The 25,729-nt window shown below is 47.3% G+C and overlaps 4 protein-coding genes across 6 annotated transcripts; 3 read left to right on the forward strand and 1 right to left on the reverse strand.

Annotated features, from left to right (window-relative positions):
• Nucleotides 1-2,212: 2,212 nt before the first annotated feature.
• LOC125552664 (uncharacterized) lies at nt 2,213-15,695 on the forward strand. 3 transcript variants are annotated; one of them, XR_007303719.2, is made up of 6 exons: nt 2,213-2,427; nt 3,787-3,988; nt 4,125-8,163; nt 8,239-8,614; nt 8,696-9,340; nt 9,418-15,673. XR_007303719.2 is itself a non-coding variant. In XM_087546690.1 (6 exons), the coding sequence occupies exons 4-6, from the start codon at nt 8,992-8,994 to the stop codon at nt 9,624-9,626; spliced, it is 405 nt and encodes a 134-aa protein (XP_087402816.1). In that variant the 5' UTR covers nt 2,213-2,427; nt 3,787-3,988; nt 4,125-8,614; nt 8,696-8,991; the 3' UTR covers nt 9,627-15,695. The 3 variants fall into 3 exon arrangements, 1 of the variants encoding a protein (XP_087402816.1); XM_087546690.1 differs by having other exon boundaries at nt 4,125-8,614; nt 8,696-9,072; nt 9,226-9,340; nt 9,418-15,695; XR_007303720.2 differs by having other exon boundaries at nt 3,787-3,992; nt 4,125-8,614; nt 9,418-15,677.
• Nucleotides 15,696-15,806: 111 nt separating this feature from the next.
• Nucleotides 15,807-16,984, reverse strand: LOC125548218 (uncharacterized). Its single transcript, XM_048711880.2, has one exon. The coding sequence runs from the start codon at nt 16,914-16,916 to the stop codon at nt 15,984-15,986; it is 933 nt and encodes a 310-aa protein (XP_048567837.2). The 5' UTR covers nt 16,917-16,984; the 3' UTR covers nt 15,807-15,983.
• Nucleotides 16,985-17,309: 325 nt separating this feature from the next.
• Nucleotides 17,310-18,178, forward strand: LOC125554139 (taximin). Its single transcript, XM_048717739.2, has 2 exons — nt 17,310-17,573; nt 17,728-18,178. The coding sequence occupies exons 1-2, from the start codon at nt 17,443-17,445 to the stop codon at nt 17,849-17,851; spliced, it is 255 nt and encodes an 84-aa protein (XP_048573696.1). The 5' UTR covers nt 17,310-17,442; the 3' UTR covers nt 17,852-18,178.
• Nucleotides 18,179-20,815: 2,637 nt separating this feature from the next.
• On the forward strand, nt 20,816-24,629 carry LOC125552667 (uncharacterized). The gene is made up of 3 exons (XM_048716296.2): nt 20,816-21,236; nt 21,881-22,314; nt 23,854-24,629. Exons 1-3 carry the CDS (start codon nt 21,072-21,074, stop codon nt 24,290-24,292), a joined length of 1,038 nt encoding a protein of 345 aa, XP_048572253.1. The 5' UTR covers nt 20,816-21,071; the 3' UTR covers nt 24,293-24,629.
• The last annotated feature ends 1,100 nt before the right edge of the window (nt 24,630-25,729 follow it).

Consider the following 25,729-nt stretch of genomic DNA (forward strand, 5'->3'; position numbering starts at 1 on the left):
GAGGGAAACCGGGAGGACTGTGCGTTCCATCGACCGCCAGAACCTCAGCCGCTGGGTCGCTGCTGTCGCACTCAGATGCGGTCTCCGCGGAGCCAGTCGACAGGTCGAACAGGCCGCAGAGGGATTCGTCGAGCTCGATTGCCGCGACTTGTGGGGCGGCCGACTGGCGAGCCACGGCATGCCTCACCCACCTCTAAAGTCTCGACCGACCGGAGCGCTTGCGCCGGTGGGAGACAGAGCGGGGAGACGATACGGGGGCCGACCGATACTGGGTCGACGGCTGCCGCAGGAGGACGCCACGAACGCATGCGCGGAAATGCGTCGCACCGCGGACGGGGAGCGCGTCGATGTCGAGTGGTGCCTCCTGAAGCCAGGCGGAGTCGTCGGCGATGAACGTGAGCGCGCCGAGGCGGATCTCGCGGCCCTCCACCAAAACTCCGCACGAAACCATGATCAAAGGGATCGGAAAAATCACAACTTCTCCAATCAGGCGCTAAGATTCCTGCCCCATGGTGGGCGTCAACTGTCGTGGTTCTAACTCTGACAGTGATGTAGGGGGGTGTGTATGGAGAGGCTAGATCTCAGATATTGGGAAGTTGTAAACACACGAGGATTACGAGTTCAGGCCCTTCTCGGAGGAAGTAACAGCCCTACGTCTCGGTGCCCGGAGGCGGTCGATTGGATTATGTGTGTATGAATAACAGGGGTGCGAACCCTTCATACTGAGGAGGGGGGTGGCTTATATAGAGTTCGCCGGCCCTCTCCTGCCCTCAGTGATGCAGGGTTTAAGGTACATTTAAGGTTGGGCGTTACTGGTAACGCCTCTAATAAAGTGCTATAATGACCATAAAGACTACTTAATAGCCGACCGTTTGCCTGTGGAGTGACTTTAGGTCTCCTGGCAGTCGAGTGGTTGACTTCATGGTCGAGTGATAGCTTCTTGGTCGAGTGTCTTGAACCCGTCGAGTGGGATACCTTCAAGTCGATTGAAAGATGACTTCTTCTAGGGATGTCCTTGGGTAGGGCTCTTTGGACAGGTCCGTGCCCCTACCCTAGGTACATAGCTTCATCAGGCACCTCTAGACACAAGTTGATCTTCGTGATCGTTCCTTAGCCGTGTGCGGTGCCCCCTTCCACGATGTTACACCTCAGTCATATTGTAGTGGTGCTTAGGCGAAGTCGTGCGACGGTTGAACATCAAGATCGTCACCATGCCGTCGTGCTGACGGAACTCTTCCCCGAAGCTTTGCTGGATCGGAGCCCGGGGAGCGTCATCGAGCTGAACGTGTGCCAAGAACTCGGAGGTGCCGGAGTAACGGTGCTTGGATCGGTTGAACCGGGAAGACGTACGACTACTTCCTCTACGTTGCGTCAACGCTTCCGCTTCGGTCTACGAGGGTACGTAGACAACACTCTCCCCTCTCGTTGCTATGCATCACCATGATCTTGCGTGTGAGTAGGAATTTTTTTAAAATTACTACGTTCCCCAACAGTAGTTTTGTAGTTGCCCTAGTTGCAAGTCCACCATCGACTCGCAACTGTCGCCCCGTATTTTATCTTTTTCATTCCACTTGGAATTGAACCCTCGACTTTGCAATTGGGTCTTTTTTGTTTGATGACACTTGCAAGTCAGCTCTCAACTTGCATCCGGGTTCTTTCTTTCATTCCACTTGCTAGTCAACCCTCAACTCGCAACTGTGCGCCCGTAGTTTTTCTTTCATGCCACTTGCAAGGCGAACCCTCAACTTTGCAACCGGGTTCCTTGTTTTGTTCCCACTTGCAAGTCAACCCTTGACTTGCAACCGGGGTCTTTTGCTTGATGCCACTTTCGCAAACGGTGTTTTGTGTGTAGTTGTATTTGCTGAAGATTGTTTTACCAACACACATGCAAGTCGGGTCTTTGATTGTTGCATTTGGGGTAGAATTTTTTACATAACTATAGGCTACCCGTATTTTTTTGCAATCTCGGCACATGATTTTTTTGCATACAACTGAGCTACCAGTTTTTTTGCAGGTTATCGGTTGACTCACAAATAGGTAGCCTTCTAAAGGTTTCCTTTTATTGAAATGTCAAATATGTTTTTTTAACTTAACAACCTACCACTTTTTATGGTGCGGCTGCATGTTTTTTCTTTTACAGGGGTCTTTCTGCATGTTTTCCAAAAGAAGAGTACCAGATCTTTTTTTCCCTCCAAATATCCACCCACCGTTATTTGTGTGGCTCTGCTGTGGGAGACAAGAGAAGGGAGAAGAGACGGGGGTGAAACACTCCGCATCTGCCGTTCCCACGGTGGTCGTCCTCGTCGTCCAACCCTGCGCGCCCGACGAGGACCGCGGCATCCGCACCTTCACCAAGCAGTCCGCGGCGGACAAGCGCCCCAGCTATGGGCACCGCCCACGAGCTCTGCGCCGGACGGTCCGGTCAAGGTAATAAGGCCGGCTCCTCTCCCCCCTCGTTCACCTACATAGCTTAATTTTGCCCGTTGCCATTTCGTCAGCTGTGTTTGCGAGGAGTCAGGAGCAAACTTGTTTTGTTGTTGGATAGATCTCTGTTCATGTCATGTGTAGGAAACCACCCAGGTGTTTTGTAAGCCGGTTGTATAGGGGTGGGGTAGGGGATACGCGAGGGGGAGCCATGGAGCTTCGGCTACAGGAGGTTGTTGCCTCAGCCAACAATGAATGGCAGGAGCCATATACGTCGATTTTTGTTGTCGGTGTTTTGTCTAGAGTCAGCAACAAACAAATTATACTGTGTGTTGAAGCTAGCATCTACACTAATGAATTCAGCTTAGCTTCTGGTAGTTGTTTTTTGTCTGCCCATTATTGTGCTGGGGGGAGGGGTGTTAGTTGATGACAATGAGGTTAAGCAGGCTGTTTTTTATTTGATCTGTAAGTTTTCAGACTTTAGACTGTAAATTAAGTTATTGTTCACATCTCTAGGGTATAAAAACAGAATTCATAGTGTTTTACTGAAATGCAGAATCCAACACGCTGAATTCAGAGTGTTTTGCAGAGCATACCACACATTCTGAATCTGTTAGTTTTTAGAATTTGGGATTCACGATGTTTTATTTTTCATTTTTGATCTGCAAGTTTAGAGTGTGGGATTCAGGATGTTTAGCACACATTTTTTAGTTGGATTCGGAATGTGGGATTTCCAGGATGTTTATTTTCAGAGAGAGCATACATTTTTGAGTATGTAAGCTCAGTGATTGAGATTGTTGGATTTAGGCTTTTTTCATTTTTTTTCATTTTTCAGTCTGTATGTTCAGTGATTAACATGTGTATCTGTGTCGTGCATGAGAGGGCGATGTGTCCTCAAGGTTTTTGTTTCCCAGTAGTAGTGTAGCTTTTAGTAGAGGGACACATTCTCAATTTTTTTGATAACCAACTTCAGTGAGACAAAAGCAAGTTTTTTCTTAATTTAATGGTTAATGTTTTCTCCCTGCCCCAGAGAATTATCTGAATGTGCACAACGCGTATGAAAAATGCTTGAATATGCATAACGCCTCAAGTTGCCTGAACAAAGCAGAGTGTACAAAAATGTCCGTAAGAATGTTTATAATGTACACAATAGCGTTTCGACATAGAGTCAGTGGTTTTTGCAAGTTGTTCTTTCATGTTTTTTTTTCAATGTACACAATAGCTTTTCGACGTAGACTCAGTGGTTTTTGCTGTCCTCATGTTTGGTTTACGATTTTCATTTTCCCTATCACTGTAAGAGATTTACCTTTTTTGTTGGTGCTCATGTTTTTGGTGCAAATGTTCGTGTCTTTTTTTAAACAGGAGCTTTGCAAGCAAAGATACAAATTCTGACCAGTTGGAGTTGAACAACAATAATCAACAACATGACTCAGGGAATGACAGCATGACTGACCAGCAGGAGCAAACATCTCGTGGCATTTGTTCACAAGCTACGTAAACTATAGTTGATTTGACAGAAAGTGATGCATCAGACGGCATGTTGCTTGATGGCTTGAGAACAATCGTAAGTATGTTCTAAACTACAGGAAGCTACTCTTTTCCTTTTTGTGTTTGTTTTCCTTTTTCTTGTATTTTTATTTTTCTCCTCTTTGATTTTCATAAGTTGAATTCTCTGACAAAAACTTCATTTATTTGTATAGTTGCAGAAAAGACAAGAGAGGAAGCAGGAAATGAGTGTTTTAAAAGAGCAAAGGAACAAGGTACTCGTTGACAAAGAAAACTACTTCAATATTTTTTTCTACTAACGAGGCCCAGGTCTGTGTACACATGTGGCCTTTTCCTTCTCAAACAAACAAGAACAAACAAACAAAAAGCCCAACAAAAACAAGGGCAGGTTGCGGGGGTTGTTGGGCTGGAAGGGATGGGCTGCCCACACAACAAACAAACTGGTCGACACGAGGTGATCGGGGAGCAACCACGCGTATTGTTTGTCAACAAGTGGGGACAGATTAGATGATGATGTCAGATTAGTGGGGACACGAGGTGATCCTGATGTGAGATGATGAGTATCTCACATCTAGATGTAACATAGACATACCTTTTTTTTAATTCATCAATAATTCTTGGACATTTTTAAATCCATGGAATATCTTAAATTTTATTTAAAAAAAATTCGTGAACATTTTAATAATCCATGAACATTTTTTGAATGTACATTTATTTTTTAGTTCTGGTGAAAATACCACTAGTCGATATTGTTCATTGAACAACAATTTTTTCTTCAGAGGAGCGAGCGCCACCATATAAAAAATAACGAGCAAAGTTTACGAAGAGAACACCATTTGGCCAGCCCGCCAGAGGTTATAGGAGCAATCCGGGGCTAAAGGCGCTGAATAAAGTGTTTCCCACCTGCACCATGTGTTTCTCAAAAAAAAAAAAGAAACCTGCACCATGTTTGGCTGATTGTCGCCTTTTTAATGTGTCTTTTGTCCATCAGTTTGGAAAGGTTTTAGAACCTTTCGTGTATGGGTTTTTCTATATATATTTTTGCCGGCATTACCTTTTCCACAGGGTTGTTTCATTCTCTTTTATTAATCTTTTTTGTTTCATTTTATTATATAAATTCATGTGTATTTTTAAAAATCCTGAATTGTTTTTCAAATTTGCATCTTCCTCTATTCTCCTTCAAAGCATTAGAATAAAAAAAGACACCAGCTAGCGAACGACATGCAAGCAAGCAACAACTAGTGCTGCTTGAGCCCGGTCCAACACCCTCGCCAGAGCGCGACACCTGTATCACTGAGTGGAACAGGAGCGATCGCTGAGTAAGACATCATGGTCGGTATTCGCCCCTCAGTCATTGATATGAAAAAATTCACAAAGAATGAACATAATTATCGATATGGAAATTTTTTATGGAGAAGCAACATAACTAAAACTAATCTTCTACCAATAATATAACAATCCAGAGACTGATTGCAATGAGAATAGCCCAATGGTGACTTTTGATTTCGGTGTGCAATTCACACCTAAACTAGACTGGAATCAGCTGAGCTACACTCTGACTCTAATGACTAGCACAATTAACATAAATAATCACTACTATTAAAGGAGAGTTTCTAGGTTTGCCTCACCTCCTCCTGGGTTTTTTCCTCCCCATGCCCCCTCTCTTTTGGTTTCCTCTAGATTTTTTTAGTAATTTAAACGAAAATTGCACAAAACAAAACCAACGTACATAATTCTAAATCAAAACGATACTTTATTTCTATGTCATACTCATTCTCTCCTCTTAGTTTGCTTGCTATTTTTTTCACGATCACCAATATATACTCCAAAAAAATTGGTAATCAATTCACGGATAAGAATCAATCAGAAGACGGTAATCTTCATAAATATTTTGTAGTCAAATCATGAAAATGAATCAATCATAAGACAATAATCTTCATAAATATTAGGCAATGAATACAAAAACTACATGAATCATGCACAATGACAAAAAATACTCAGGATCAACTTCCTAAACTGAAGGCACCTGATTTTCCAGGATTACTAATCTCTCACATGTCCTTCCAAATCATAAAGCGACGGCCCACATCTTCCTAACACACCATCCTTCCCTCCTAAAAAACCTCGTTCTTCCTCTTCTCCACCATACACACACAGTAATGCTAGACGTACAGGCACTTACAGGCTGAATTTAGTTACACGCTGACATGGCAAAGTGGAATTGGAAAGAAGGGAGTGAGGCGGGCCGCCCCGGGGAGAAATCAGGAGGGGCAAAGAAATTTAACGAAGGGCCCCGTAAACTGCGTGTAACAAGCTCGTATGTCTAGGATTATTGATACACACACGTTGTCGGTGTCAAAACCGGCGGATCTCGGATAGGGGGTCTCGAACTGTGCGTCTAGGCGGATGGTAACAGGAGGCAGGGAACACGAAGTTTTACCCAGGTTTGGGCCCTCTTGATGGAGGTAAAACCCTACGTCCTGCTTGATTAATATTGATGATATGGTTAGTACAAGAGTAGTCTACCACGAGATTAAAGAGGCTAAACCCTAGAAGCTAGCCTATGGTATGACTGTATGTTATTGTTGTCCTACAGACTAAAACCCTCCGGTTTATATAGACACCGAAGAGGGCTAGGGTTACACAAGGTCGGTTACAAAGGAGGAGATATGCATATCCGTATTGCCTAGTTTGCCTTCCACGCCAAATAGAGTTCCATCCGGACACGAGACGAAGTCTTCAATATAGTATCTTCATAGTCTAACAGTCCGGCCAAAGGTTATAGTCCGACTGTCCGAAGACCCCCTAATCCAGGACTCCCTCAGTAGCCCCTGAACCAGGCTTCAATGACGATGAGTCCGACGCGCAGTATTGTCTTCGGCATTGCAAGGCGGGTTCCTCCTCTGAATACATCACGGAAGAATTTGAATACAAGGATAGTGTCCGACCCTGCAAAATAAGTTTCCGCATACCACCGTAGAGAGAATAATATTTCCACAAATCTAATCTGCTGACACGTTTTGGCAACACGACATTATGCCATGGCCCGATAATTATTCGAACCGTTTTTCTTCAACCAGCTCGACACATAACGCGAGGCAGTTTTTTGACACGTCTTGTCAAAGCAGAGATCGTGTTCCCTAATTACGGGATTCTCATCAATACGGTCGTGGGTAACCCAACCGTATCTAGAACTCCTAGATTATAGGCAAGTCCCAAACGGCTACGGGGAGGACGCTTGATATTCACCCTCTTCATAAAGGGACAAGGCTTTTACTCTTTCCCTCCCGTGCTCAATCGAATCCTTCCCCCACCTCGAGTTCTAACACCCAAAGCCCAGGTCAGGTGCTCCGGACCCTCAATCATGTCCGGATCTAGCCTTCAAGGCCGGTGGATGCCCTCCTCCGTTACGGAAGAAGATATTAAGAAGTTGAGGGAGGCCAGATACCTGACCGCCGAGGTTTGGCATCGGCTGCCCGCCTGAGGGCAGGCCGTCCCTACTCCTGAACCCAACGAAGACGTCGTGTTCATCTCCCACTTCCTTTGAGGTCTAGGCCTCACTCTGGATCCCTTCGTCAGGGGGCTGATATTTTATTACGGGCTAGATTTCCACGATCTAGCCCCAGACTCCTTTCTCCACATCTCATCATTTATTGTTGTATGTGAGGCTTTCCTCCGCATTACCCCTCACTTCGGCCTATGGCTCAAGACCTTTGATGTGAAGCCGAAGATGGTCGAGGGGCAGCATGTAGCGTGCAGAGGCGCATTAATAAGCAGGATCACCGGAGCTCCATGGCCGAAGGGTTCTATTCCAGAGGTGTCCGGATTATGGCAACGGGAGTGGTTTTACATCACAGCTCCCAGAAGTACCAAGTGGGCGGTTGCCCTGCTTTCCGCTCAGGCCCTCCACCACAACTGATGTCATGGATTAGCAGAGGGCTGAGGTGGGGTCCCGCCAAGGACGTGCATGTACTGCAAAGCCGCATTCAAAATCTCTTCGAAGAAGATTTCAGTTTGATTATGGTAATGCAAGTCATGCTGGTTCGATGAATCCAGCCATGCAAACGCCGGCCTCTTCGCATGTGGGAGTTCAACCCAGAAGGACCGCGCGCTATTCAGAATTTCCTCAACCTGACGCACGAGGAGATGTATAGATCATTCTTCAGACCCCAGATAGAGTGTCCGGATACCACCGAGGACGTGGGCCTGAGCAACAACCGCACCGCCGACCAAGTAAGTTATCCTCTAGCCGAACACACTGTCTTTCATTTATCATGACGTTATTCTGAGAAATCGCTCTTTGACCAGGACTGGATAACAAAGGCGAAGATGATTCGGTGTTCGGCCCCCCTTCCTGAGGGTTTGGAAAATCCGGTACTGGAAAAGATACTCGAGCTAGCACCTTGCCCAGAGCCCTCAAAGGAAGACAAAGGGGGAATAATGAGGGCGAAAGCGGGCCTCCACCGCTACCTATTCCGACCGAGGGAACGAGCGCCTCCGTGTGGGAGGATAACCGAGGGGAGGAATCTGACATTCTCTCACCACGGGGAAGGAAGAGGACTACCTCTGAAGATCCGGAAACCAAGGTTTCCAAGCGGGAGAAGAAATCTCCACCGGAGGGTCCTGCCTTGGAGGGTGCTCTTGCCGCACAAAGTCCGCGCGGGGATCAGCCCTCTAACAAGCTGTAAGTAATCAAAAAGTACTTTAATAGTGAAGATATATTACCTTACCCCTGAGGAAAATAACCGAAGTATTTATCTTGCAGTTCGGATCTTAGCCCTTCTCAGTAGAGCTCGTCTTCGGGGGATCTTCTTCCGGAGATGATGGAGAGCGAAACGCCTCCCCCGGACTCCTCCGCTCAAGAAGCGAGCGACCTTGAAGTGTCGTCACGGAGGGCCTCTCCGGATCCGGTGAGGTCAGAAGATAATCCTATAGTCACCCGAAGTCCCCAGTGTCCGGCTCTCGAAGAGAGCAAACAGAAGAGTCCGGCACCGACTGGTATGCGACGTACTGAGAGAGCTGTTGGAGCGAGCGGCCATCTCAGAAGAACACCGTACCTTGATGGGTACTGTGATGGGAAGGATTTCATCCGCCGAAAGCGGGTTGCATGATGCCTTTATGAGTCTACTGGCGGGCTTTGAGGTATGTAAAAATGATGTACATTTGTGATGGTACCGCACATTTTTAGGTGTGCCCTGTGTAGATAGTAGCCCCTGAGACTCTGGTTGTCACCGAGAACGGCGGCAATCAGAGGATCGTAGTCCCAGGCAATAACCATACCGCTTTAATGTGCAGGTAGTGGGAGCTCCGGTGGCTAGCCGGACTCATGACTTTGCCGAACTGAAGCGGCAACTGGATGCGGCGGATGCCGACATCGAGCTTGTTAACAAGAGGCTTGACGAGGCACAGGGTAAGCGGTATTTTCTGGTGAATGTCACGTAGTAAGAGCAGCATGATGCCAGTATCTTTAATATGTTGTGACTGCAGATGGAGCTGCCATCGTGGAAACCCTGCGGGCGGAACTTGCCCGAGCCAAAGAACAAGTAAGGATTAGTAATGCGGCTGCTTTGAAGGTGGCCAAAGAGTTGACAGCCGAGAAGGCCGCACATTGCGAGAGCAAAGAGAAGATGGCCAAGATAGTCGTAAAGTTAAAAGACACTGCCGACCATTGCCAGTTCCTTGAAAAAGAAAACTGAGCGAAGGCAACGGACCTTGAAAAGGCCACGATGGCGAACAAAGACACCCACTCTGCTATGAGAGCGAAGAAGGAGGAGCTGCGTGAAGCCGGGGATATTGCGGCTGGGAAGCCCTTTATGCTGCGGAGGAAGTTCGGAGATCCGCGGTATGCCCCTCTGGATCGGCTGTGGAGTTCGGCAGACGCATATATGGACTTGGCGGCGAGCGCTGTCGATGCAGCCAAATACTTTGAGATCAAATAGATCGTGAAGTGAACAAGCTGTTCTGGTCACAATTTAACGTTCCAGAGCGTCCGCTTCCGTTGACTGATCAGCTAGCCGAATGGGCCGAACTCAATAGGTTGTCTGGACTCGCCATGAGGTCTGTCGTGGATCAGTTGTGGTCGGAAAAGCCGAAGCCGAACAGCTATTTCAGCTTAGTGCAGCAGTTCCTTGGTGCGGTGCCGCGCATCAATGCGATGAAGAGGTCGGCGTGCATAGAAGGCTCGCGGATGGCCCTTGCCCGTGTTAAAGCATACTGGCGGAGATGGATGCTACCACTGTTGCGGCGTAGGGTTCGGCCATAGGCCGAGTGGCTGCCGAGCACTATTTCGAAGAGGTTCTCGAGGGTGCTCGTTTGATAGAGGCCCAATGCTCGAAGAATATTATGTTTGAGTGACATGTATTCCTATTGTAAACATAATGTTTTTATGAAATTCATTAAGGTTGTGTTTATACTTTTGCCTGAAAGTAATATGATGCCTCCTGTGCGGCCGTTTATGTATACATGTGTATAACCTGAAAGATTGCAGTCGTCGGCTTCAGCCCCCACACATATAATGCAAAGGTGTTCGCAGAAGACGCGTGTTCACACTTAACCCAACGTCTTGGTCCTATTAAGGAGGTGATAGCACAGCGAACGAGGCAACCGGACTATGATGCTTTAACACTTTCACTTAGTCATAGGAGTTTGACGGTGGGGTTACTATATAGCCCCTGGTGGCTTCGCACTCTCCCGAATCCGGGGTGCGTACATGCCTGGCTGGGAAACGGCCCTTCGTTAAGGCGGAGGAATTCTAACATTCTGATAGGTCATCGAGTGCTTGACCAGTCTCACGCTATATCATGACAGTCAGTTTTCGGCTTTCTCTACTGAGGTGCTCGTCCGGATGACCCGGAGCACAATCGCAGTAGTTCTCCTAGTGCTACCTTAGCCGATAGAGCGGAACGTAAGGTACCAAAACATATGAGCCGGGCAAACCCAATATTTGACCAAAGACATGATTCGGAGCTGATACATATAGGGCCAAACTCACGACGCCGAACACTCCCTAAAGTATTCGGTCTTTATGGTATGAACCAGGCCTAATCAGTGCCCTTTGTAAGAAGCCCCTGGTGTTCAGGTACGTGCATTATTTTAACGTGGCCACATGCCAAGACGCCAGCATCCTTCTCAATTGTACTGAGAATCCGAGGGGTGTGTGTCAACAAGAGACAGTAAAAAAGGTTGACACAGGGTCTTAATCTAAAAAGAATCCTTGAAACGGGTCCCTGCTGCACGTCTACGCCTGTGTCTCCGTTGTGCCGTATCCTGGACGGGTGTAGCACGGTAGTCATCTGTAAAAGAGAGGAACTTAGGTGAAAAGTTGTCGTGCAAAAAGGTAGGTTTTTTGAAAAAACCATGTATAAATTAAGATGAGTAAAAATTGCCACTTGTCTGCGCGCGTTGAGCCCCTTGTATTTGTGATAGGGGTGTGGCCATCAAACATGTACAAATTATATACAACTACGCCGGACTCGTCTAACCGTGTCCGTGGTCTTGACGACCTATCGAATACTTTAGTTGGTGAGGCCGTTTTAGTGTGCGGCTGCCCAGGCAGCCGCATTCTCTTCGGCGCGCAAGGATCGCTCCATATTTCCATTTACTGTAATAATGCCAAGTGGACCGGGCATCTTAAGCGTGAGGGAAGCGTAATGCGGTATTGCATTAAAGCGGGCGAAAGCTTCGCGTACAAGTAGTGCTTGATAGCCACTTTGGAAAGGAGCAATGTGGAAGGTTAAATTTTTGCTACGGAAGTTATCGGGGAAGCCGAATATAACTTCTAGTAGCAGGGAGCCCGTGAAGTGAGCCCCTGGGCCTGGCGTTACTCCTTTAAAGGTAGTATTGTTGTGGCAAATTTTCGTTGGGTCTATCCCCATTTTGCGGATTGTGTCCTGATATATCAGGTTTAGACTGCTGCCGCCGTCCATCAGAACTCGTGTGAAATGGTATCCGTCAATTATTGGGTCTAATACCAAGGCAGCCCATCCTGCATGCCGGATATTTGCTGAGTAATCCCGATGGTCGAAAATGATCGGTTGAGCCGACCAGTGGCAGGACTCCACGGTGATAGGCCCTTGGGCATATTTCTCTGGGAGTGCCGCTTTATTTCTTCCCTTGATCACGTGTAACACATTTATCGTTTTGACTTCTGGTGAAATTTTTTTTTGTTCCCCAGTGTCTTGCTTGAGAGGCTCATCCTCGTCTTCGCTTGGTGTATCCTTCCCCTTGTGTACCGCGTTCAGCTTGCCGGACTGCTTGAAAACCCAACATTCTCTATGGGTATGATTAGCGGGTTTACCAGGGGTGCTATGGATCTGACATATTTGGTTCAGAATTTTGTTCAGGCTGGACAGTTCATCTCTGACGCCTTTAGGGGGCGGCTTTTGCTGACCTGGCCGAGAGCTTCTGAATCTGGCGTTTACTTCCATACTCTTCGGGCTTTCTTCTTTATTCCGGCGCTTATTATTTTTGTTGTGTCGTGATTTCCTGTTTTCATCTCTAACTACGGATGTACTTGGGTCGCTGGTGCTGCATCTGGCTAGCCAGCTGTCCTCACCCGCGAAAAGCGGGTCATGAGGCTTGTTAATGCTGCCATTGTTATCGTGTTTTCTTGGCCGAGGTGTCTGGCAAGCCATTCGTCGCGGACGCTATACTTAAAAGCTGCCAAGGCTTCGGCGTCCGGGCAGTCGACTATTTGGTTTTTTAGTAAGAAACATGTTCCAAAGCTTTCGGGCTGACTCTCCGGGCTGTTGAGTTATATGACTCAAATCATCCGCATCCGGAGGTCGGACATAAGTCCCTTGAAAATTTGCCCGAAAAGCATCTTCGAGCTCTTCCCAGCTTTCAATGGAGTTTTCGGGGAGGCTTTTAAGCCAGTGCCGAGCTGGCCATTTGAGCTTGAGGGGTAAGTACTTGATGGCGTGGAGGTCATCTCCACGAGCCATATGGATATGAAGGATATAGTCATCAATCCAGACCCCAGGGTCTGTTGTTCCGTCGTATGCCTCTATGTTTTCGGGTTTGAATCCCTCTGGGAATTCATGGTCCAGCACCTTATCGGTGAAACATAGGAGGTGTGCGGCACCCCTGTATCTGGGTTTACCGTGTTGTTCGGATGTTTGTTGTGTTGCATCGTATGCTGGAGCGCGCTTGCGTGGTCCATAGATGGATCTGGTTGCGCCGTCCTTTTGATGCGAGCCCTCGCGTGGATCGCGTATTGGCTTATGTGCAGCGTTGTTTGCCGCTCTATGTTGGCCGCGAGGTTGTCTATCCGGCCAGGTGGCCGTTTTAATTTTTGGTTGCGGGGGATCTAAGACCTCCTCATCGAATTCAAGTAGCAACTTCCGCTTCGGGTAGCTCTTGGTGGGGCAATTACCGCCGTACTTCGCTGCTGTATTGAGTACTTTACTCCATCTGATTTTAAGTGTGTCTTGCGCAGCCTTGAGCCTTTGCTTCTGCTTTTTTAGACTCCTCGCGGTGGCAACGAGTCTTTGACGGGCATTCTGTTGCTCCGGGTGTCTGTCCGGTGTGATGTCATCCGGACTGTTATCTTTGACAGAATCGGTTGTTCGGTTAGATTCTCCGTGTTGCCGTGGTCCGGCGATGGTTCACCCTTCTCTAACGCTGAGTCTATATGATTGTTGTTTCTGCCGAGGCGGGATTTGGAGCGGCGCTTACGCCCTCGCTTTGACTGCTTCTCGAGGGGACAACCCTTTATTGCGTCCTTATGTTCCTCGTGGTCGTTTTCTTTTGGTGTGTCCATCATGTATACGTCATGTGAGGGAGTGGGCGTCCAGTGCCATGTGGGCAGTGGTTCCTATTCGTCTCCTGCATCGTTGTCCATACCGTCGATGTTTTCGGAGTCGAAGTCGAGCATGTCGGTTAGGTCATCGACAGTGGCTACTAAGTGGGTGGTGGGTGGGCGGTGAATTTTGACGCCATCCGCATCCCAATCCAGCCGGATATAGTTCGGCCAGGATTCTCCTGACAAGGAGAGAGACCTTAATGAGTTCAGTATGTCGCCAAGGGGCGAGTGCTGAAAAATATCCGCGGAGGTAAACTCCATGATCGGCGTCCAATTGGATTCGTTAGGAACGGGCGCAGGCGGTTCGGAGTCCGTGGCCGGAGAGAGATCCGGCAGTTTGTCAACACGGCTCACGTGCAGAGTAAGGTCGATGTTCGGCTCGATCGCCAATGGGGGTAAGGCCTCCATGGCGGGGTCCATCCACCCGTCCATGGACGACGCAACTGGCTCCGAATTGTGGGTCGGAGCGGCTGCCGGTGCGATCTCCTGAACACTGTCGAATGGTAGAGCTAAATCGTACTTATCATGACCGCGTGACGCACAAGGCAGAGGCTCGAATCCGTCGAAGATAAAGTCTCCGCGGATATCGGCCGTGTAGCTTAAGCTTCCAAACCTGACCTGACGGCCAGGGGCGTAGCTTTCAATCTGCTTCAGATGGCCAAGCGAATTGGCCCGCACTGCAAAGCCGCCGAATACAAAAATCTGTCCGGGGAGAAAAGTCTCACCTTGGACTGCATCGCTAACGATGATAGAAGGAGCCATCAAGCCTAACGGCGACGACACAGAGGAACTCTCAATGGAAGCACCAATGTCGGTGTCAAAACCGGCGGATCTCGGGTAGAGGGTCCCGAACTGTTCGTCTAGGCGGATGGTAACAAAAGGCAGGGGACACAAAGTTTTACCCAGGTTCGGGCCCTCTTGATGGAGGTAAAACCCTACGTCCTGCTTGATTAATATTGATGATATGGGTAATACAAGAGTAATTTACCACGAGATCAGATAGGCTAAACCCTAGAAGCTAGCCTATGGTATGATTGTATGTTATTGTTGTCCTACGGACTAAAATCCTCCGGTTTATATAGACACCGGAGAGGGATAGGGTTACACAAGGTCGGTTACAAAGGAAGAGATATGCATATCCGTATTGCCTAACTTGCCTTCCACGCCAAGTAGAGTTTCATCCGGACACGAGACAAAGTCTTCAATTTAGTATCTTCATAGTCTAACAGTCCGGTCAAAGGTTATAGTCCGACTGTTCGGAGACCCCTAATACAGGACTCCCTCACACGTTATCATGGGAGGGTGCTTGAGGAGCCTGTGGACATTCATATCGAATTTCACCCGGATAAGCAGACTTATGTCGCAACCATGTTACCACCGTCGATGCACCGTATCACGACAACAACTCCCCAGCCTAGTTGCCTCGCAGCCTGTTGGACGCCGCACTGAGTTGGCGTGATAAGGCAAGCTCGACGGTGCCGCGTGCATTGTCCCATCGATGCTTGTGCGTGTTGGCGAGCAAGCCCGCCGCGCCAGGGTGGCAATCTTCTTTTGACTCTAAATATATTTACCATCTGCAGTTCCATGTCCAAGTTAACTATGACTTACAACATGTGCTATACAATGTGCATCCTCACATGATGACCATGCATATTTCTTTGGCATGCATTATTACATTTTTTTGGTTGATATTAATATAGTTGGGCGATGTTTCTGATAAACTGCCGAGCGTGCTGAACTAATCAAAGAGCCTCCAATAAAGAAGCCCAGGCTTGAAGAGACTCTGACATGACACATGTTACGTCTTGGTGGCATGCTACCACGATGGAACCCCTCTGTGATGAAATATATGTTTTTGTATATGGTATAACACCGTGCCGCCTGTGAAAGCCAGAAAAATAAGCTCGACTAGCTCTCGTCCAGACAAAATTAATAAAGAATAAATTATAAATGCCTGTTGATGTTGAACTAAGAAATATTCTCGTTCATAATTATCACTCTTCTGCATTATTTATTTTCACTTGTTTAGTGACTTCATCGTTCATCTAACACTTTTGAAGGACTCTATGGAAAACATGCGACTCATGTAGAGTATGTCTGATTCTAGAGTGCCCTATTCTACATATAGTAAAATAATAAAGAAAAATATAAATTATTATTGGAAGAGTCTGTACATCTTTGTTTCGTCAAACATCGTTGGCAACGCACCGTATTATGCTACTCCATATACTAGACTCATGTCGTGGCTCGTTCAGTTGCTACACACGAACAACACACGGCACCCATTGACGCACGCAAAGAAGCACTTCCCCTGCATCGATACCGGCACCGACACCACACCTCCTCTGGTCGCCACCCGCTGGCCGCAGTAGGAGAAGCACGTCACAGACGAGCCACTGCAGGTGCTTACGTGAGGCTGCGGCTGCTGCTGCTGCTGGATGGGCGGCGGCGCCAGTGCTGAGGAGCCACGGCAAGGGCTTGTGTGAGGCGGCTGCTGCTGGATCGGTCGTGGCGGCGCCAGCGAGCCGGTAATGCTCATCTTGACCCCGCGCAGCATGAGCTCGACAAGAAGCCACGCCGTGTTGCGCGCGTCGTCCAGCCCGCAGTGCAGGCGTCCCTCCCAGTCCAGTCCCGCCGCGCGGACCGCCTCCTGCAGGGTGAACCGCCCTCCGCCGCCGAGCGCCGCCTGGAAGGGAACCCTCAGGTTGATCCACTGATCGAAGTAGGAGGGCTTCTCGATGCCCTTGAAGCGGCACTCGAACTCGAGCATGGTGCGGCAATCCCAGTCTCCCCACGTGACGACGGCCAATCGGCCGCCGCATCTCTTGGCCCCTGCCCCCGTCGTCGCCGCGCTCAGCCAAGCGTCGTGCAGCCGGAGCGCCTGGCCGAGGTCGACGCCGCCGTCGACGTCCTCCTGCCGGATGCCGGTGAGGTCCCTGCAGAACTGGGTGAGCACGGGGTGGTGTTTCGGGCGGATGTAGCGGCGAAACGCGGACTCGAGGCGGCCGGTGGCGGCGTCGACGAGGACGGCGGGGAACTCGATGATCTCCTGCGGGTAGATCCGCGCGTCCTTCTCGCACGTCGCCTCGAAGTCCACTACCAAGAAGTAGTCGAAATCTTGCTGCAGCTCATGGCCCTGCCCCTGTGCGCACGGCACTCTGCCCGCCGCCATGATCGGCTCCATGCTGTTCACCCGCGCTCTGAGCAGGAGCGGATCGCCTCGCAAACTCAGTACCGGGTAAACTCGGGATTGAATCAGTGTGAGCAAGCGAAAACCAGGGCGGCGATATCCCCCTCTTAAAGCCGCGGCACCGGAGCAAACACTGTACGAGGCGAAATCGGATTCATTTTCGTGGTCGTTCGCGCAGGCGCATCCGGATCCCAGGCGGACCTGGCAACCGACCTCATGACGAGCTTCTACGCTTTGGTAAGAACAGTTAACCAAAACATACCAAAGGCTGTGATTGGCGGGAAAAAGAAAGGACTGCCACGCACGCTGCCCGTTCGGTTTTGCGCCACTCTCCGGAGTGGAGTTCCCCCGCCCCGCACCGCACGTACTCGGTGCTGGCAGTTCGAGTTCAATTCACAGCGTTCTTTACCAACCGTTTGGTTTCTCGGTTTCGGGCATAGTTCCAACCTCCCAGTTCGCACACGCACCTACGTAGGACGCTGCGGAAGAACAACCGGCTGGAGGAGCCGGAGATCGATCGATGGGGGCGGACGATGGTCGTCGCGACGACGACGGCTGGCAGTGCCGGCCGCTGGGGCTCCTGATCGGCCTGCCGTTCGCCGCCCTCGCGTTAGTGCTCTCGCTCGCCGGCGCCGTCGTCTGGATCCTCGGGTGCGTGCGCGTCTCTTCCTGGCTGCTCCCTCGACCCTCATGCATGCCAGCCCCATCTTCTGGGTGCTTGCGACATTGGCTTAAACTTTGGTTTCTCTGCTACGGCTTGTTAGCATAACGTGAGTGTGTGTCTGAACTCGTTTTCTCTTGGTAGGTCGGCGCTGAGCTGCGTGTGCCCGTGCTGCGTGTGCTGCGCGGCGGCGGCGAACCTGGCGGTGGGCCTCGTCCAGATGCCCGTCAAGGTCATCCGCTGGTTCATCAGGCAGATCCCCTGCTAGGCTGCTCAATTGTACTTCTGGAGTAAATGTTGTCATCTTGTTTTCAGTTGTACTCCCTTCGTCTGAAATTACTTGTCATAGAAATAAATAAAAGTAGATGTATCTAAAATTAAAATGCGTCTAGATACATACATTTTTATTATAAGTATTTTAGGACAGAGGGAGTAGTATGCATGCTTGCTGAACGAGAGGCCGGAGATATGATTTGGTCGTGTTTCCTTCCCACGTCTCACCTAAATAAACGACGCCGCGTAGAGGCAAAACATGTTCTTTCTCGAGACATTTTAGGACGATGCTTTTCACGACCCTGACACAACTTCATATGTATCTCTTATATGAATCTGGATGGTTGAAATGGAAAACGAACGATTGTACTCTCTTCGTTCGGAATTATTTGTCGCAGGTATGGATGTATCTAGATGTATTTTAGTTCTAAATACATCCATTTCTGCGACGAGTAATTTGAAACGGAGAAAGTAAAAGTTAACATGAGCTCCGGTTTTTTAGGGTGCAACCCATTTTGCATTCTTAGCATCTACTCCGGACGTGTACAATCTGACCTCTCAAACATCTAATCAGACAACTTGAACATTGTCCGGACAGATGAGGGGAGGAAAGGAGTCGCCCAAGCACAACCCTCACTTTGTCCCGACGTGTCCGGTAAGTCCACAAATTCCTATATTCAATTCATATGTGGGAAAGATATGAGGATGTTCGGGCAGCCCTCTATGTAGGATGCGGCCTACCTCGGACCACCTTTTCTCTTTCTTCATGCCCATCAATCAGATGCATTTGACTGGGCAATTTGGGAGAATGTAGGGGACATGATTACATGCATGCACAAGTGAAGACTCAAAACGGACACGCCCGGTCACTGACCGAGCACATCCACGGATGTTTGGGGATCAAAATTAGTCAGTCCTGATTATATATGCTCTTACAAGCTTTGGGTCGGCCTCAGGAGGTCCACCTTGACGAGGCGGTGCTTATGAAATTACTTGGAGAGTAGGCGATGGTTCTCAAATTAAGATTTGGGAAAATCCATGGATACTGAGCAGTCCTACACAGAAAGTTATGACACCGAGAGGTAAAATTTTGATTACAAGAGTTTCTGAACTCATTGATGCCGAAAAAAGGACGTGGGATGAACAGTTATTAAATGATATATTTTGGCCTATTGATGTGCAACGAATTATGAACATCCCTTTGGCAATGGGTATGATGGATGATTTTGTCTCATGGCACTTTAACAGAAGTGGGATTTTTTTGTTAGACCGGCTTATCATGAAGAATGGCTTACCACGAAAGTTGAGAATGACAAACTCAGTTCAAGCCTCAAGTACTAGTCCAGTCTGGCGAACCATTTGGAAATTGCGTGTGCCGGCAAAAATAAAAATCCATGTGTGGAGAGCTTTGCTTGGAGCAATTCCCTGTTATGGAGTCCTTGCGAATAGGCATATGATAACAACTTCCTCCTTTTCGGTTTATATGGCTTATCTCAAAATCTTAGTTTTTTCATTTTATAAGGCTCAATTTGGTTGTTCCTCATCACAAGTTCAGATTTCAAGGTGCATTAAATCGTTGCATGCAAGTATTAAGAGAAAATTGATCAATGCGTGTACTTTATGCATGCATGCATTGCAATTAATACATTGGTAAACATAATTTTTTGAAAAAAACAAGAGCATTAATTGGGTGCTTTTGCAAATTACAAAAAGTATTCCATCACTTACCATCTATCTTAGTTGGTGAGATTTTTGAATTGAGCCTATAAACCGGAAAGGAGGGAGTAGTTCCCAATGCCTGCTTTGTACATCCGACTATGAGAGAATTAGGCACGCTTTGTTTCTGTGCCCAAGAGTGCAAGAAATATGGCGAATTCTTGGTCTGAGACCCTTGATCAATGAGGTATGTACATCTGAAAGGGAAGGGGGTCTGTGCCGGCGGATATGCTACTGTCCAGGAATCAAATTCAGTCATTGGTGGCTGATGTTAACCGCAATGATCTACTGGCCATAGGTGTCTAGTATGTGTGGTGGGAGCGTCGCCAGTTCACTCATGGTGAGCTCCTTTTTGAGCCAACGAGATCAGCACAAGCAATTTTAGCTTTGGCAAAAAACTTCACACAGGCACAATTCAAAAATATGAGAATCAAGAGACATGGATGGAACAAGCCGCTGGATGGTCTAGTTAAACTCAATGTTGATGTTACATTTGATCAAGACAGAGGGTACTGGGAGTACGGGTGCAAGTTTACGTGATGACACAACTTTTTTCTTGGTTGCATCTTGTGTTGATATTCCGTTCATGGAAGATGTCGGGACATCAGAAGCTCGGGGTTTTAGGGATGGGCTTCTTCTGGCTAATGATATGGGCTGCAACAAAATCTACGTGGAGGTGGATTGTATGGAGGTAATTGAGATCATGCAGAATGGCGGCAATTCCCTTGGCCCAGCGGCGGCAATCTATGAAGAATGCTCTTTTTAGCTCGCAATTTTTTTTGATATATTTTCATCACGGTCCTAGGGAGGCTAATATGGCGGCGGATATATTTTCTAGGAACTCGAAGACTTCTCGAATAATTCTCTAGAAGTCGGAGCCTCCGAAGTTTTTAGTAGACGTTTTATCAAACGATGTATCTTTATTCTCACATGAAATATAAACCGCCATAATGGCATTTCCTAAAAAAAAAGAGTATCTTCAACTTATACAAATCAAACCAAAGGAGCCCTGAGTCGGGCTTTTTTTGTTAAGGGTCAGTTGGGGTTTTTTGCTCTTTATTTTGATGATCATTCGGGCTTTTTTTTCTGGGCACATTCTTAACCACAAGCGCATCAAAAGATAGATGGGCTGACAGGTCCCACCGGACGGCCCGCGCCGCAGAGCCCAACCGCGACCGAATTCTATCTACCTGTACACGTATGGCATGCTTCTGGAAGCTTCCACCCCTTACTAATTTCCTCGCAACCCGGTGCGAGCCGCCTTTCCCGTCACGAGCACGAGACGGAACCGGGCACCGAGGCCACCCACGGCTCGGCGCAGCGGCGTGCGATAAGGGAGACCGACCGAGGGAGCGAGCGAACCTCTCCGGTGAGGGGACGGGGACGACAAGGCCGGCAAGATTCGAGGGGCCGGCGGAACCAAGCGGAAGGCAGCAGAGTCGTCGTCCACGCGGGGCGGCCGCCGGCGGACGGAGCCGGCAGCTCCGGCGCCCAAAGAGATGGGGGTCGACTACTACAAGGTCCTCGGCGTCGACCGCGGCGCCAGCGACGACGACCTCAAGAAGGCCTACCGCAAGCTCGCCATGCGGTGGCACCCAGACAAGAACCCCACCACCAAGAAGGAGGCGGAGGCCAAGTTCAAGCAGATCTCCGAGGCGTACGAGGTTGCTTTTCTTTTTTGATCTCCTCCTGCCAAGATTAGATTTCCTTTTTCTTCCGCTCTTGAACAGTTAGCGAAATCTGTTCATCGCCAATCATGAAAGTTCACGTTTTGATCCTTGTGTATCTGTGTATGCGATCAATTCAGATCGACAGTCCTTGCGGTAGGTCTGTCTGATGGAAAGATTTCCTTCAAGTGCAAGTTTGGACATAATGGTGTATGCCCTTTGTTGTTGCTGTAGGTCTTACTGCACCCAGCGATATGATCTGCTATCCTTTAAACTTTTAATTGTGTACGCTGGAGATAGGTAGAATTGCATTGCATCTTTGTTTAGAATCCGGGATTTAGAAATAATGTTAAGTAGGGACCCTAAACAACTGTTGCAAGTTCAAAGACACTTATCTGTTGATGCAAACATTAATCCACTCCTTTGGCATCTTTTAGCGCAAGCATCTGTCATGGTTAAATTGGCAATTACTACATTGTTCATTGGTTGGTATTTTCTGTTGTGCAGTTTAGAAACGATATTTTGGACCGGATCCTGCCATTTTTTAGCAAGTTTAACTTCCAATAATTAGTTAAGACTCTACTTCCAGCCATTTACTATAAATGTGCATTGATGCTATGTGTTGCCTTATGACCTTTCAGGTCCTTAGCGACTCCCAGAAACGCACAATATATGACCAGCTAGGGGAAGAAGGGCTCAAGGGACAGCCGCCTCCAGGGGCAGGAGGTCCTGGTGCATCTTCTTTCTACCCTGGTGGTGGCCAGTCAACCTCATTTCACTTCAATCCGAGGAGTGCGGATGATATATTTGCTGAGTTTTTTGGATTTTCTGGGCCTTCCTTCCTGGGTGGCATGCCGGGTGGCAGCATGAGAGGGGAACCAAGATCTTATGGTGGGGGCGTGTTTAGCAACGAGTATCTCGCTAAGCGATTTGCAGAGGGTTCTGCCGGCAATATGCCGCGCCCATCACACAAACCAGCACCCATTGAGAATCAGCTTTCAGTGACCCTTGCGGATTTGTATAAGGGTGTGGCCAAAAAGATGAAAATCTCAAGAGAGGTCATAGAGACCAGTGGGTAAGCTTCCTTGAATTTCCTGAACTTTTCATCTAAGCACGTCGATGTGAGAAATCGCGGTATGTAACCTCCTATAGGCTATAGGGATTCAACGGATTATCGGTGGTGAATTAATTGCATTAGAAACTTTTATTTGGAGCAAGCATATTGTTCTTCAATGGGCTGTGTATGTCCACTGTTGTTGTGACAAATTAATTTAGTTTCTATGGCCTGTGCGTGTCCACTATTGTTGTGACAAATTAATTTAGTTTCCACTCAACTATTAGAAATAGCAGTGTAATTTTTTCATAGTAGTCAACTTATCAAGATGGCCTTGTGAAGCTAAGTTGCATTTTGTTGTTTAGCGGCTGGCTTTATACTTTCTGGATAGAATTGAGAATTTGTTTTGAGCCATAGATTATCTGGTATTTGTATAGTTTTTGTAGCACAGGGATGATACCTATGATAGCTATTAATAACTGCAGCAGTCCTTTTGATTTTCTTATTTCCTTGCTGAGCACAAGAAACCAGTCTCTTCATTGCTCACTCTTTCTATTCAATCTTACAGCTATGCAGTATGAATAGCATGTTTTTCATGAGTTTTACTTGTACACTGATACAAGTCGGAATCCGACTCGGATTCGGCTATCCAAGTTGGGAATTTTTTTGGATTGACTTTTTATTCTTCACATAGGTGGGGAAAACGGATAACTAATCTAATTTTAGTGCAAGTGGTGACAATAGTTAACACTTATGTATGTTGTAAATTATGTAACAATAGTTGGGAAAACGGATAACTAATCTAATTTTAGTGCTAGTGGTGACAATAGTTAACACTTATGTATGTTGTAAATTATGTAACAACAGATTAACTTGCCAAAAAAAATGCAAGTGCTGTTGTTATAGTATGTTCTGCATGGGCGTACTTGGATGCGGACGTGAGTGTCAGAATCCGACTCGGATTCTGCTGTACAGTTTGTTAAAAAATCTGGACATGCCAAATAACACCTGTTTTCTGACACGTTTTCTCTGAAGAGATGGTCGTTACATGTTTCCTTTTAGGATAGCTTTTCATCTTTCCCTTGTGAATGCCTTCTGATCTTTTTCCAGTTGGTCTGCTTTGCTAACACGTAGAGAACATTCGAAAAAGGGCTAGGTTCATGTATATGCATATTAATTGTTGCCTAATTTTCTGTAGTCAGTGCCCAGGTGGGTATTCTTGTTAACCATTTTTTCATGTGGTAGTGAAGCCCTGCATAGGTCATTCTACAGCGCAGGCTGCATAGGCATCAGGTGGTCTAGCTTTGATGTGTCTTTAAGAGACACTTCTGAAATTGTTATGTCTTCATGGTTGTCATTTCCACCCTAAGGGTGTGTGCATTGTGTTGATGTTTGCTTATGTTAGGCAACATTTTTATGGATGGTGTTTAAATATATTTAGCTGTGTGGCTATGTTCTTGTGAATACCTTGTGTTATGCTTTGACATAAAGATATCAATGTATTGTTTCAGGACCATGCTTTTATTGGTGCCCGCTTGCTAATTTTACTTACATTTTCAGGAGAGTTTCACAGGTAGAAGAAATTCTGACGATAGATGTGAAGCCCGGTTGGAAGAAGGGGACAAAGATCACCTTCCCTGAAAAGGGAAATGAATCTCCAAGCATGATGCCTGCTGATATTGTCTTCATCATTGAAGAGAAGCCCCATGATGTTTTCACCAGGGAAGGAAACGATCTTGTCATGACACAGAAGATCTCCTTGGTGGAAGCACTGACTGGCTATACCGTGCAACTCACAACGCTCGACGGGCGGAGCTTGTCTAGACAAGTTAACTCGGTAATCCACCCTAGCTATGAAGAGGTGATCCCTGGAGAGGGGATGCCAATACCCAAGGAGCCCGGTAAGAAGGGAAATCTGCGCGTTAAGTTCAGCATCAAGTTCCCTTCCAGGCTGACATCTGACCAGAAAGCTGGGATCAAAAGGCTGTTGGGTTCTTAGCCCTGTGTGCCATTTTCTATAGACTGATGAAAGCGACTGTGAATATCTCCAGCATGTGGCTAGGTAGATTTCTATCTGTCCGGTTTGGACAATGAGCGGAATTGGTCTTGGTTATTCCGTTTACATACCTGTAGAAATGATGTTGTCATTCTATGTGTTGTTTTTCCCCATAACTTGGTAGAGGCTTTTTCACATGTGACCAGGCTGGTTGTTGTCAATGTTTTAATCTGTTCTTCCTCGGGATTGCAGGAAGGTTTGAGTCCAGAAACGTTATACAGATTTTGTTCCCTGTTGTGTCAGGATAATTCCGCTGTGTTATATATATTTGAACTAGCTATGGTCCTGTGTACAAATGACATAGGAACTATGGTGCATTCTCAGTACCAATTTAGTGTACAAATGACACGGGAAGTCTGATGCATTCTCAGAACCAATTTATGCTATACATGAGCTTCGTCAGCTAGACCATCTCTATTATATAGAGCACAGGGAAGTCTGGATTTTTAAAGTAAGGGCGTTTCCAACGTTGACTCTCAAAACGCCCACATTCTCCCCTTTGAGTGAAATTGTAGCAAAAGAAAGGAAAATCCATGGACGAGCCCCTCCACCTGAACGTGTCTGAATTCCAATACGTTGGGCCATTTTTCTTTCACTCCGTCCATGTTTCTTCGTTGCTCAGAATCCGCATCCTCCTGTGGATGCCCACATACGTCCGAAAGTGTCCAATATGTTGGGCCATTTTTCTTTCACTCCGTCCCTGTTTCTCCCTTGCTCAGCATCCGCATCCTCTTCTATCTCTTTGGCCGCCACCCGGGCATTGTTGGATGTCTGCGGACTTTGTAGGCATGAGGCAAGGGGGCTCAACCTTTTGGAAAAACATGCATGCTTCATTTCATGAGCAAAGTCATTTCACGCCTTACGACTTAGCACGTGATCCATGAACGCAATGTGAAGTTGCTAGGCCATCAATGGTCGCAGTAGATTACACAAGTGGAGAGAAAGTGCCCACGAGGCTCTTCAACCATGGAGATTGTAAGTTTTTGCTTTCTGCTGCTCTACATGTTGGTCATGCATTCACTAAATGTTGCAACTCGATAATCACCCCCTTGTATAGCTTGGACGCGCTGTCATGCACTACCACAGAACTAAGGGCTGGCAATTTACATTCATACATTGTTTGATGAAACTTATGGGGCACAATGCATGAGACGACATATGCGGTTGACTCAAGTATTGTTGAATTTAAAATCGATGAATTTGAAAAATTTGTTGAACATCCAGTTATCTCAGATGTAATATCTATATTTAAACTATTGTTGTACTAGGGGATACTTACATGTTATTTATTGATGAAATATGCCATTTTCTATTATTATCTTGAGTATTGCGGACTTGGGGAAAAAAACAAAGATGGGCATTTAAGGGACATCATTGGAT

This window comes from Triticum urartu, chromosome 3A (genome assembly GCF_056163025.1).
Source record: "Triticum urartu cultivar PI428250 chromosome 3A, HENAU_Tu73, whole genome shotgun sequence".
In the NCBI taxonomy this organism is placed as follows: Eukaryota; Viridiplantae; Streptophyta; class Magnoliopsida; order Poales; family Poaceae; genus Triticum; species Triticum urartu.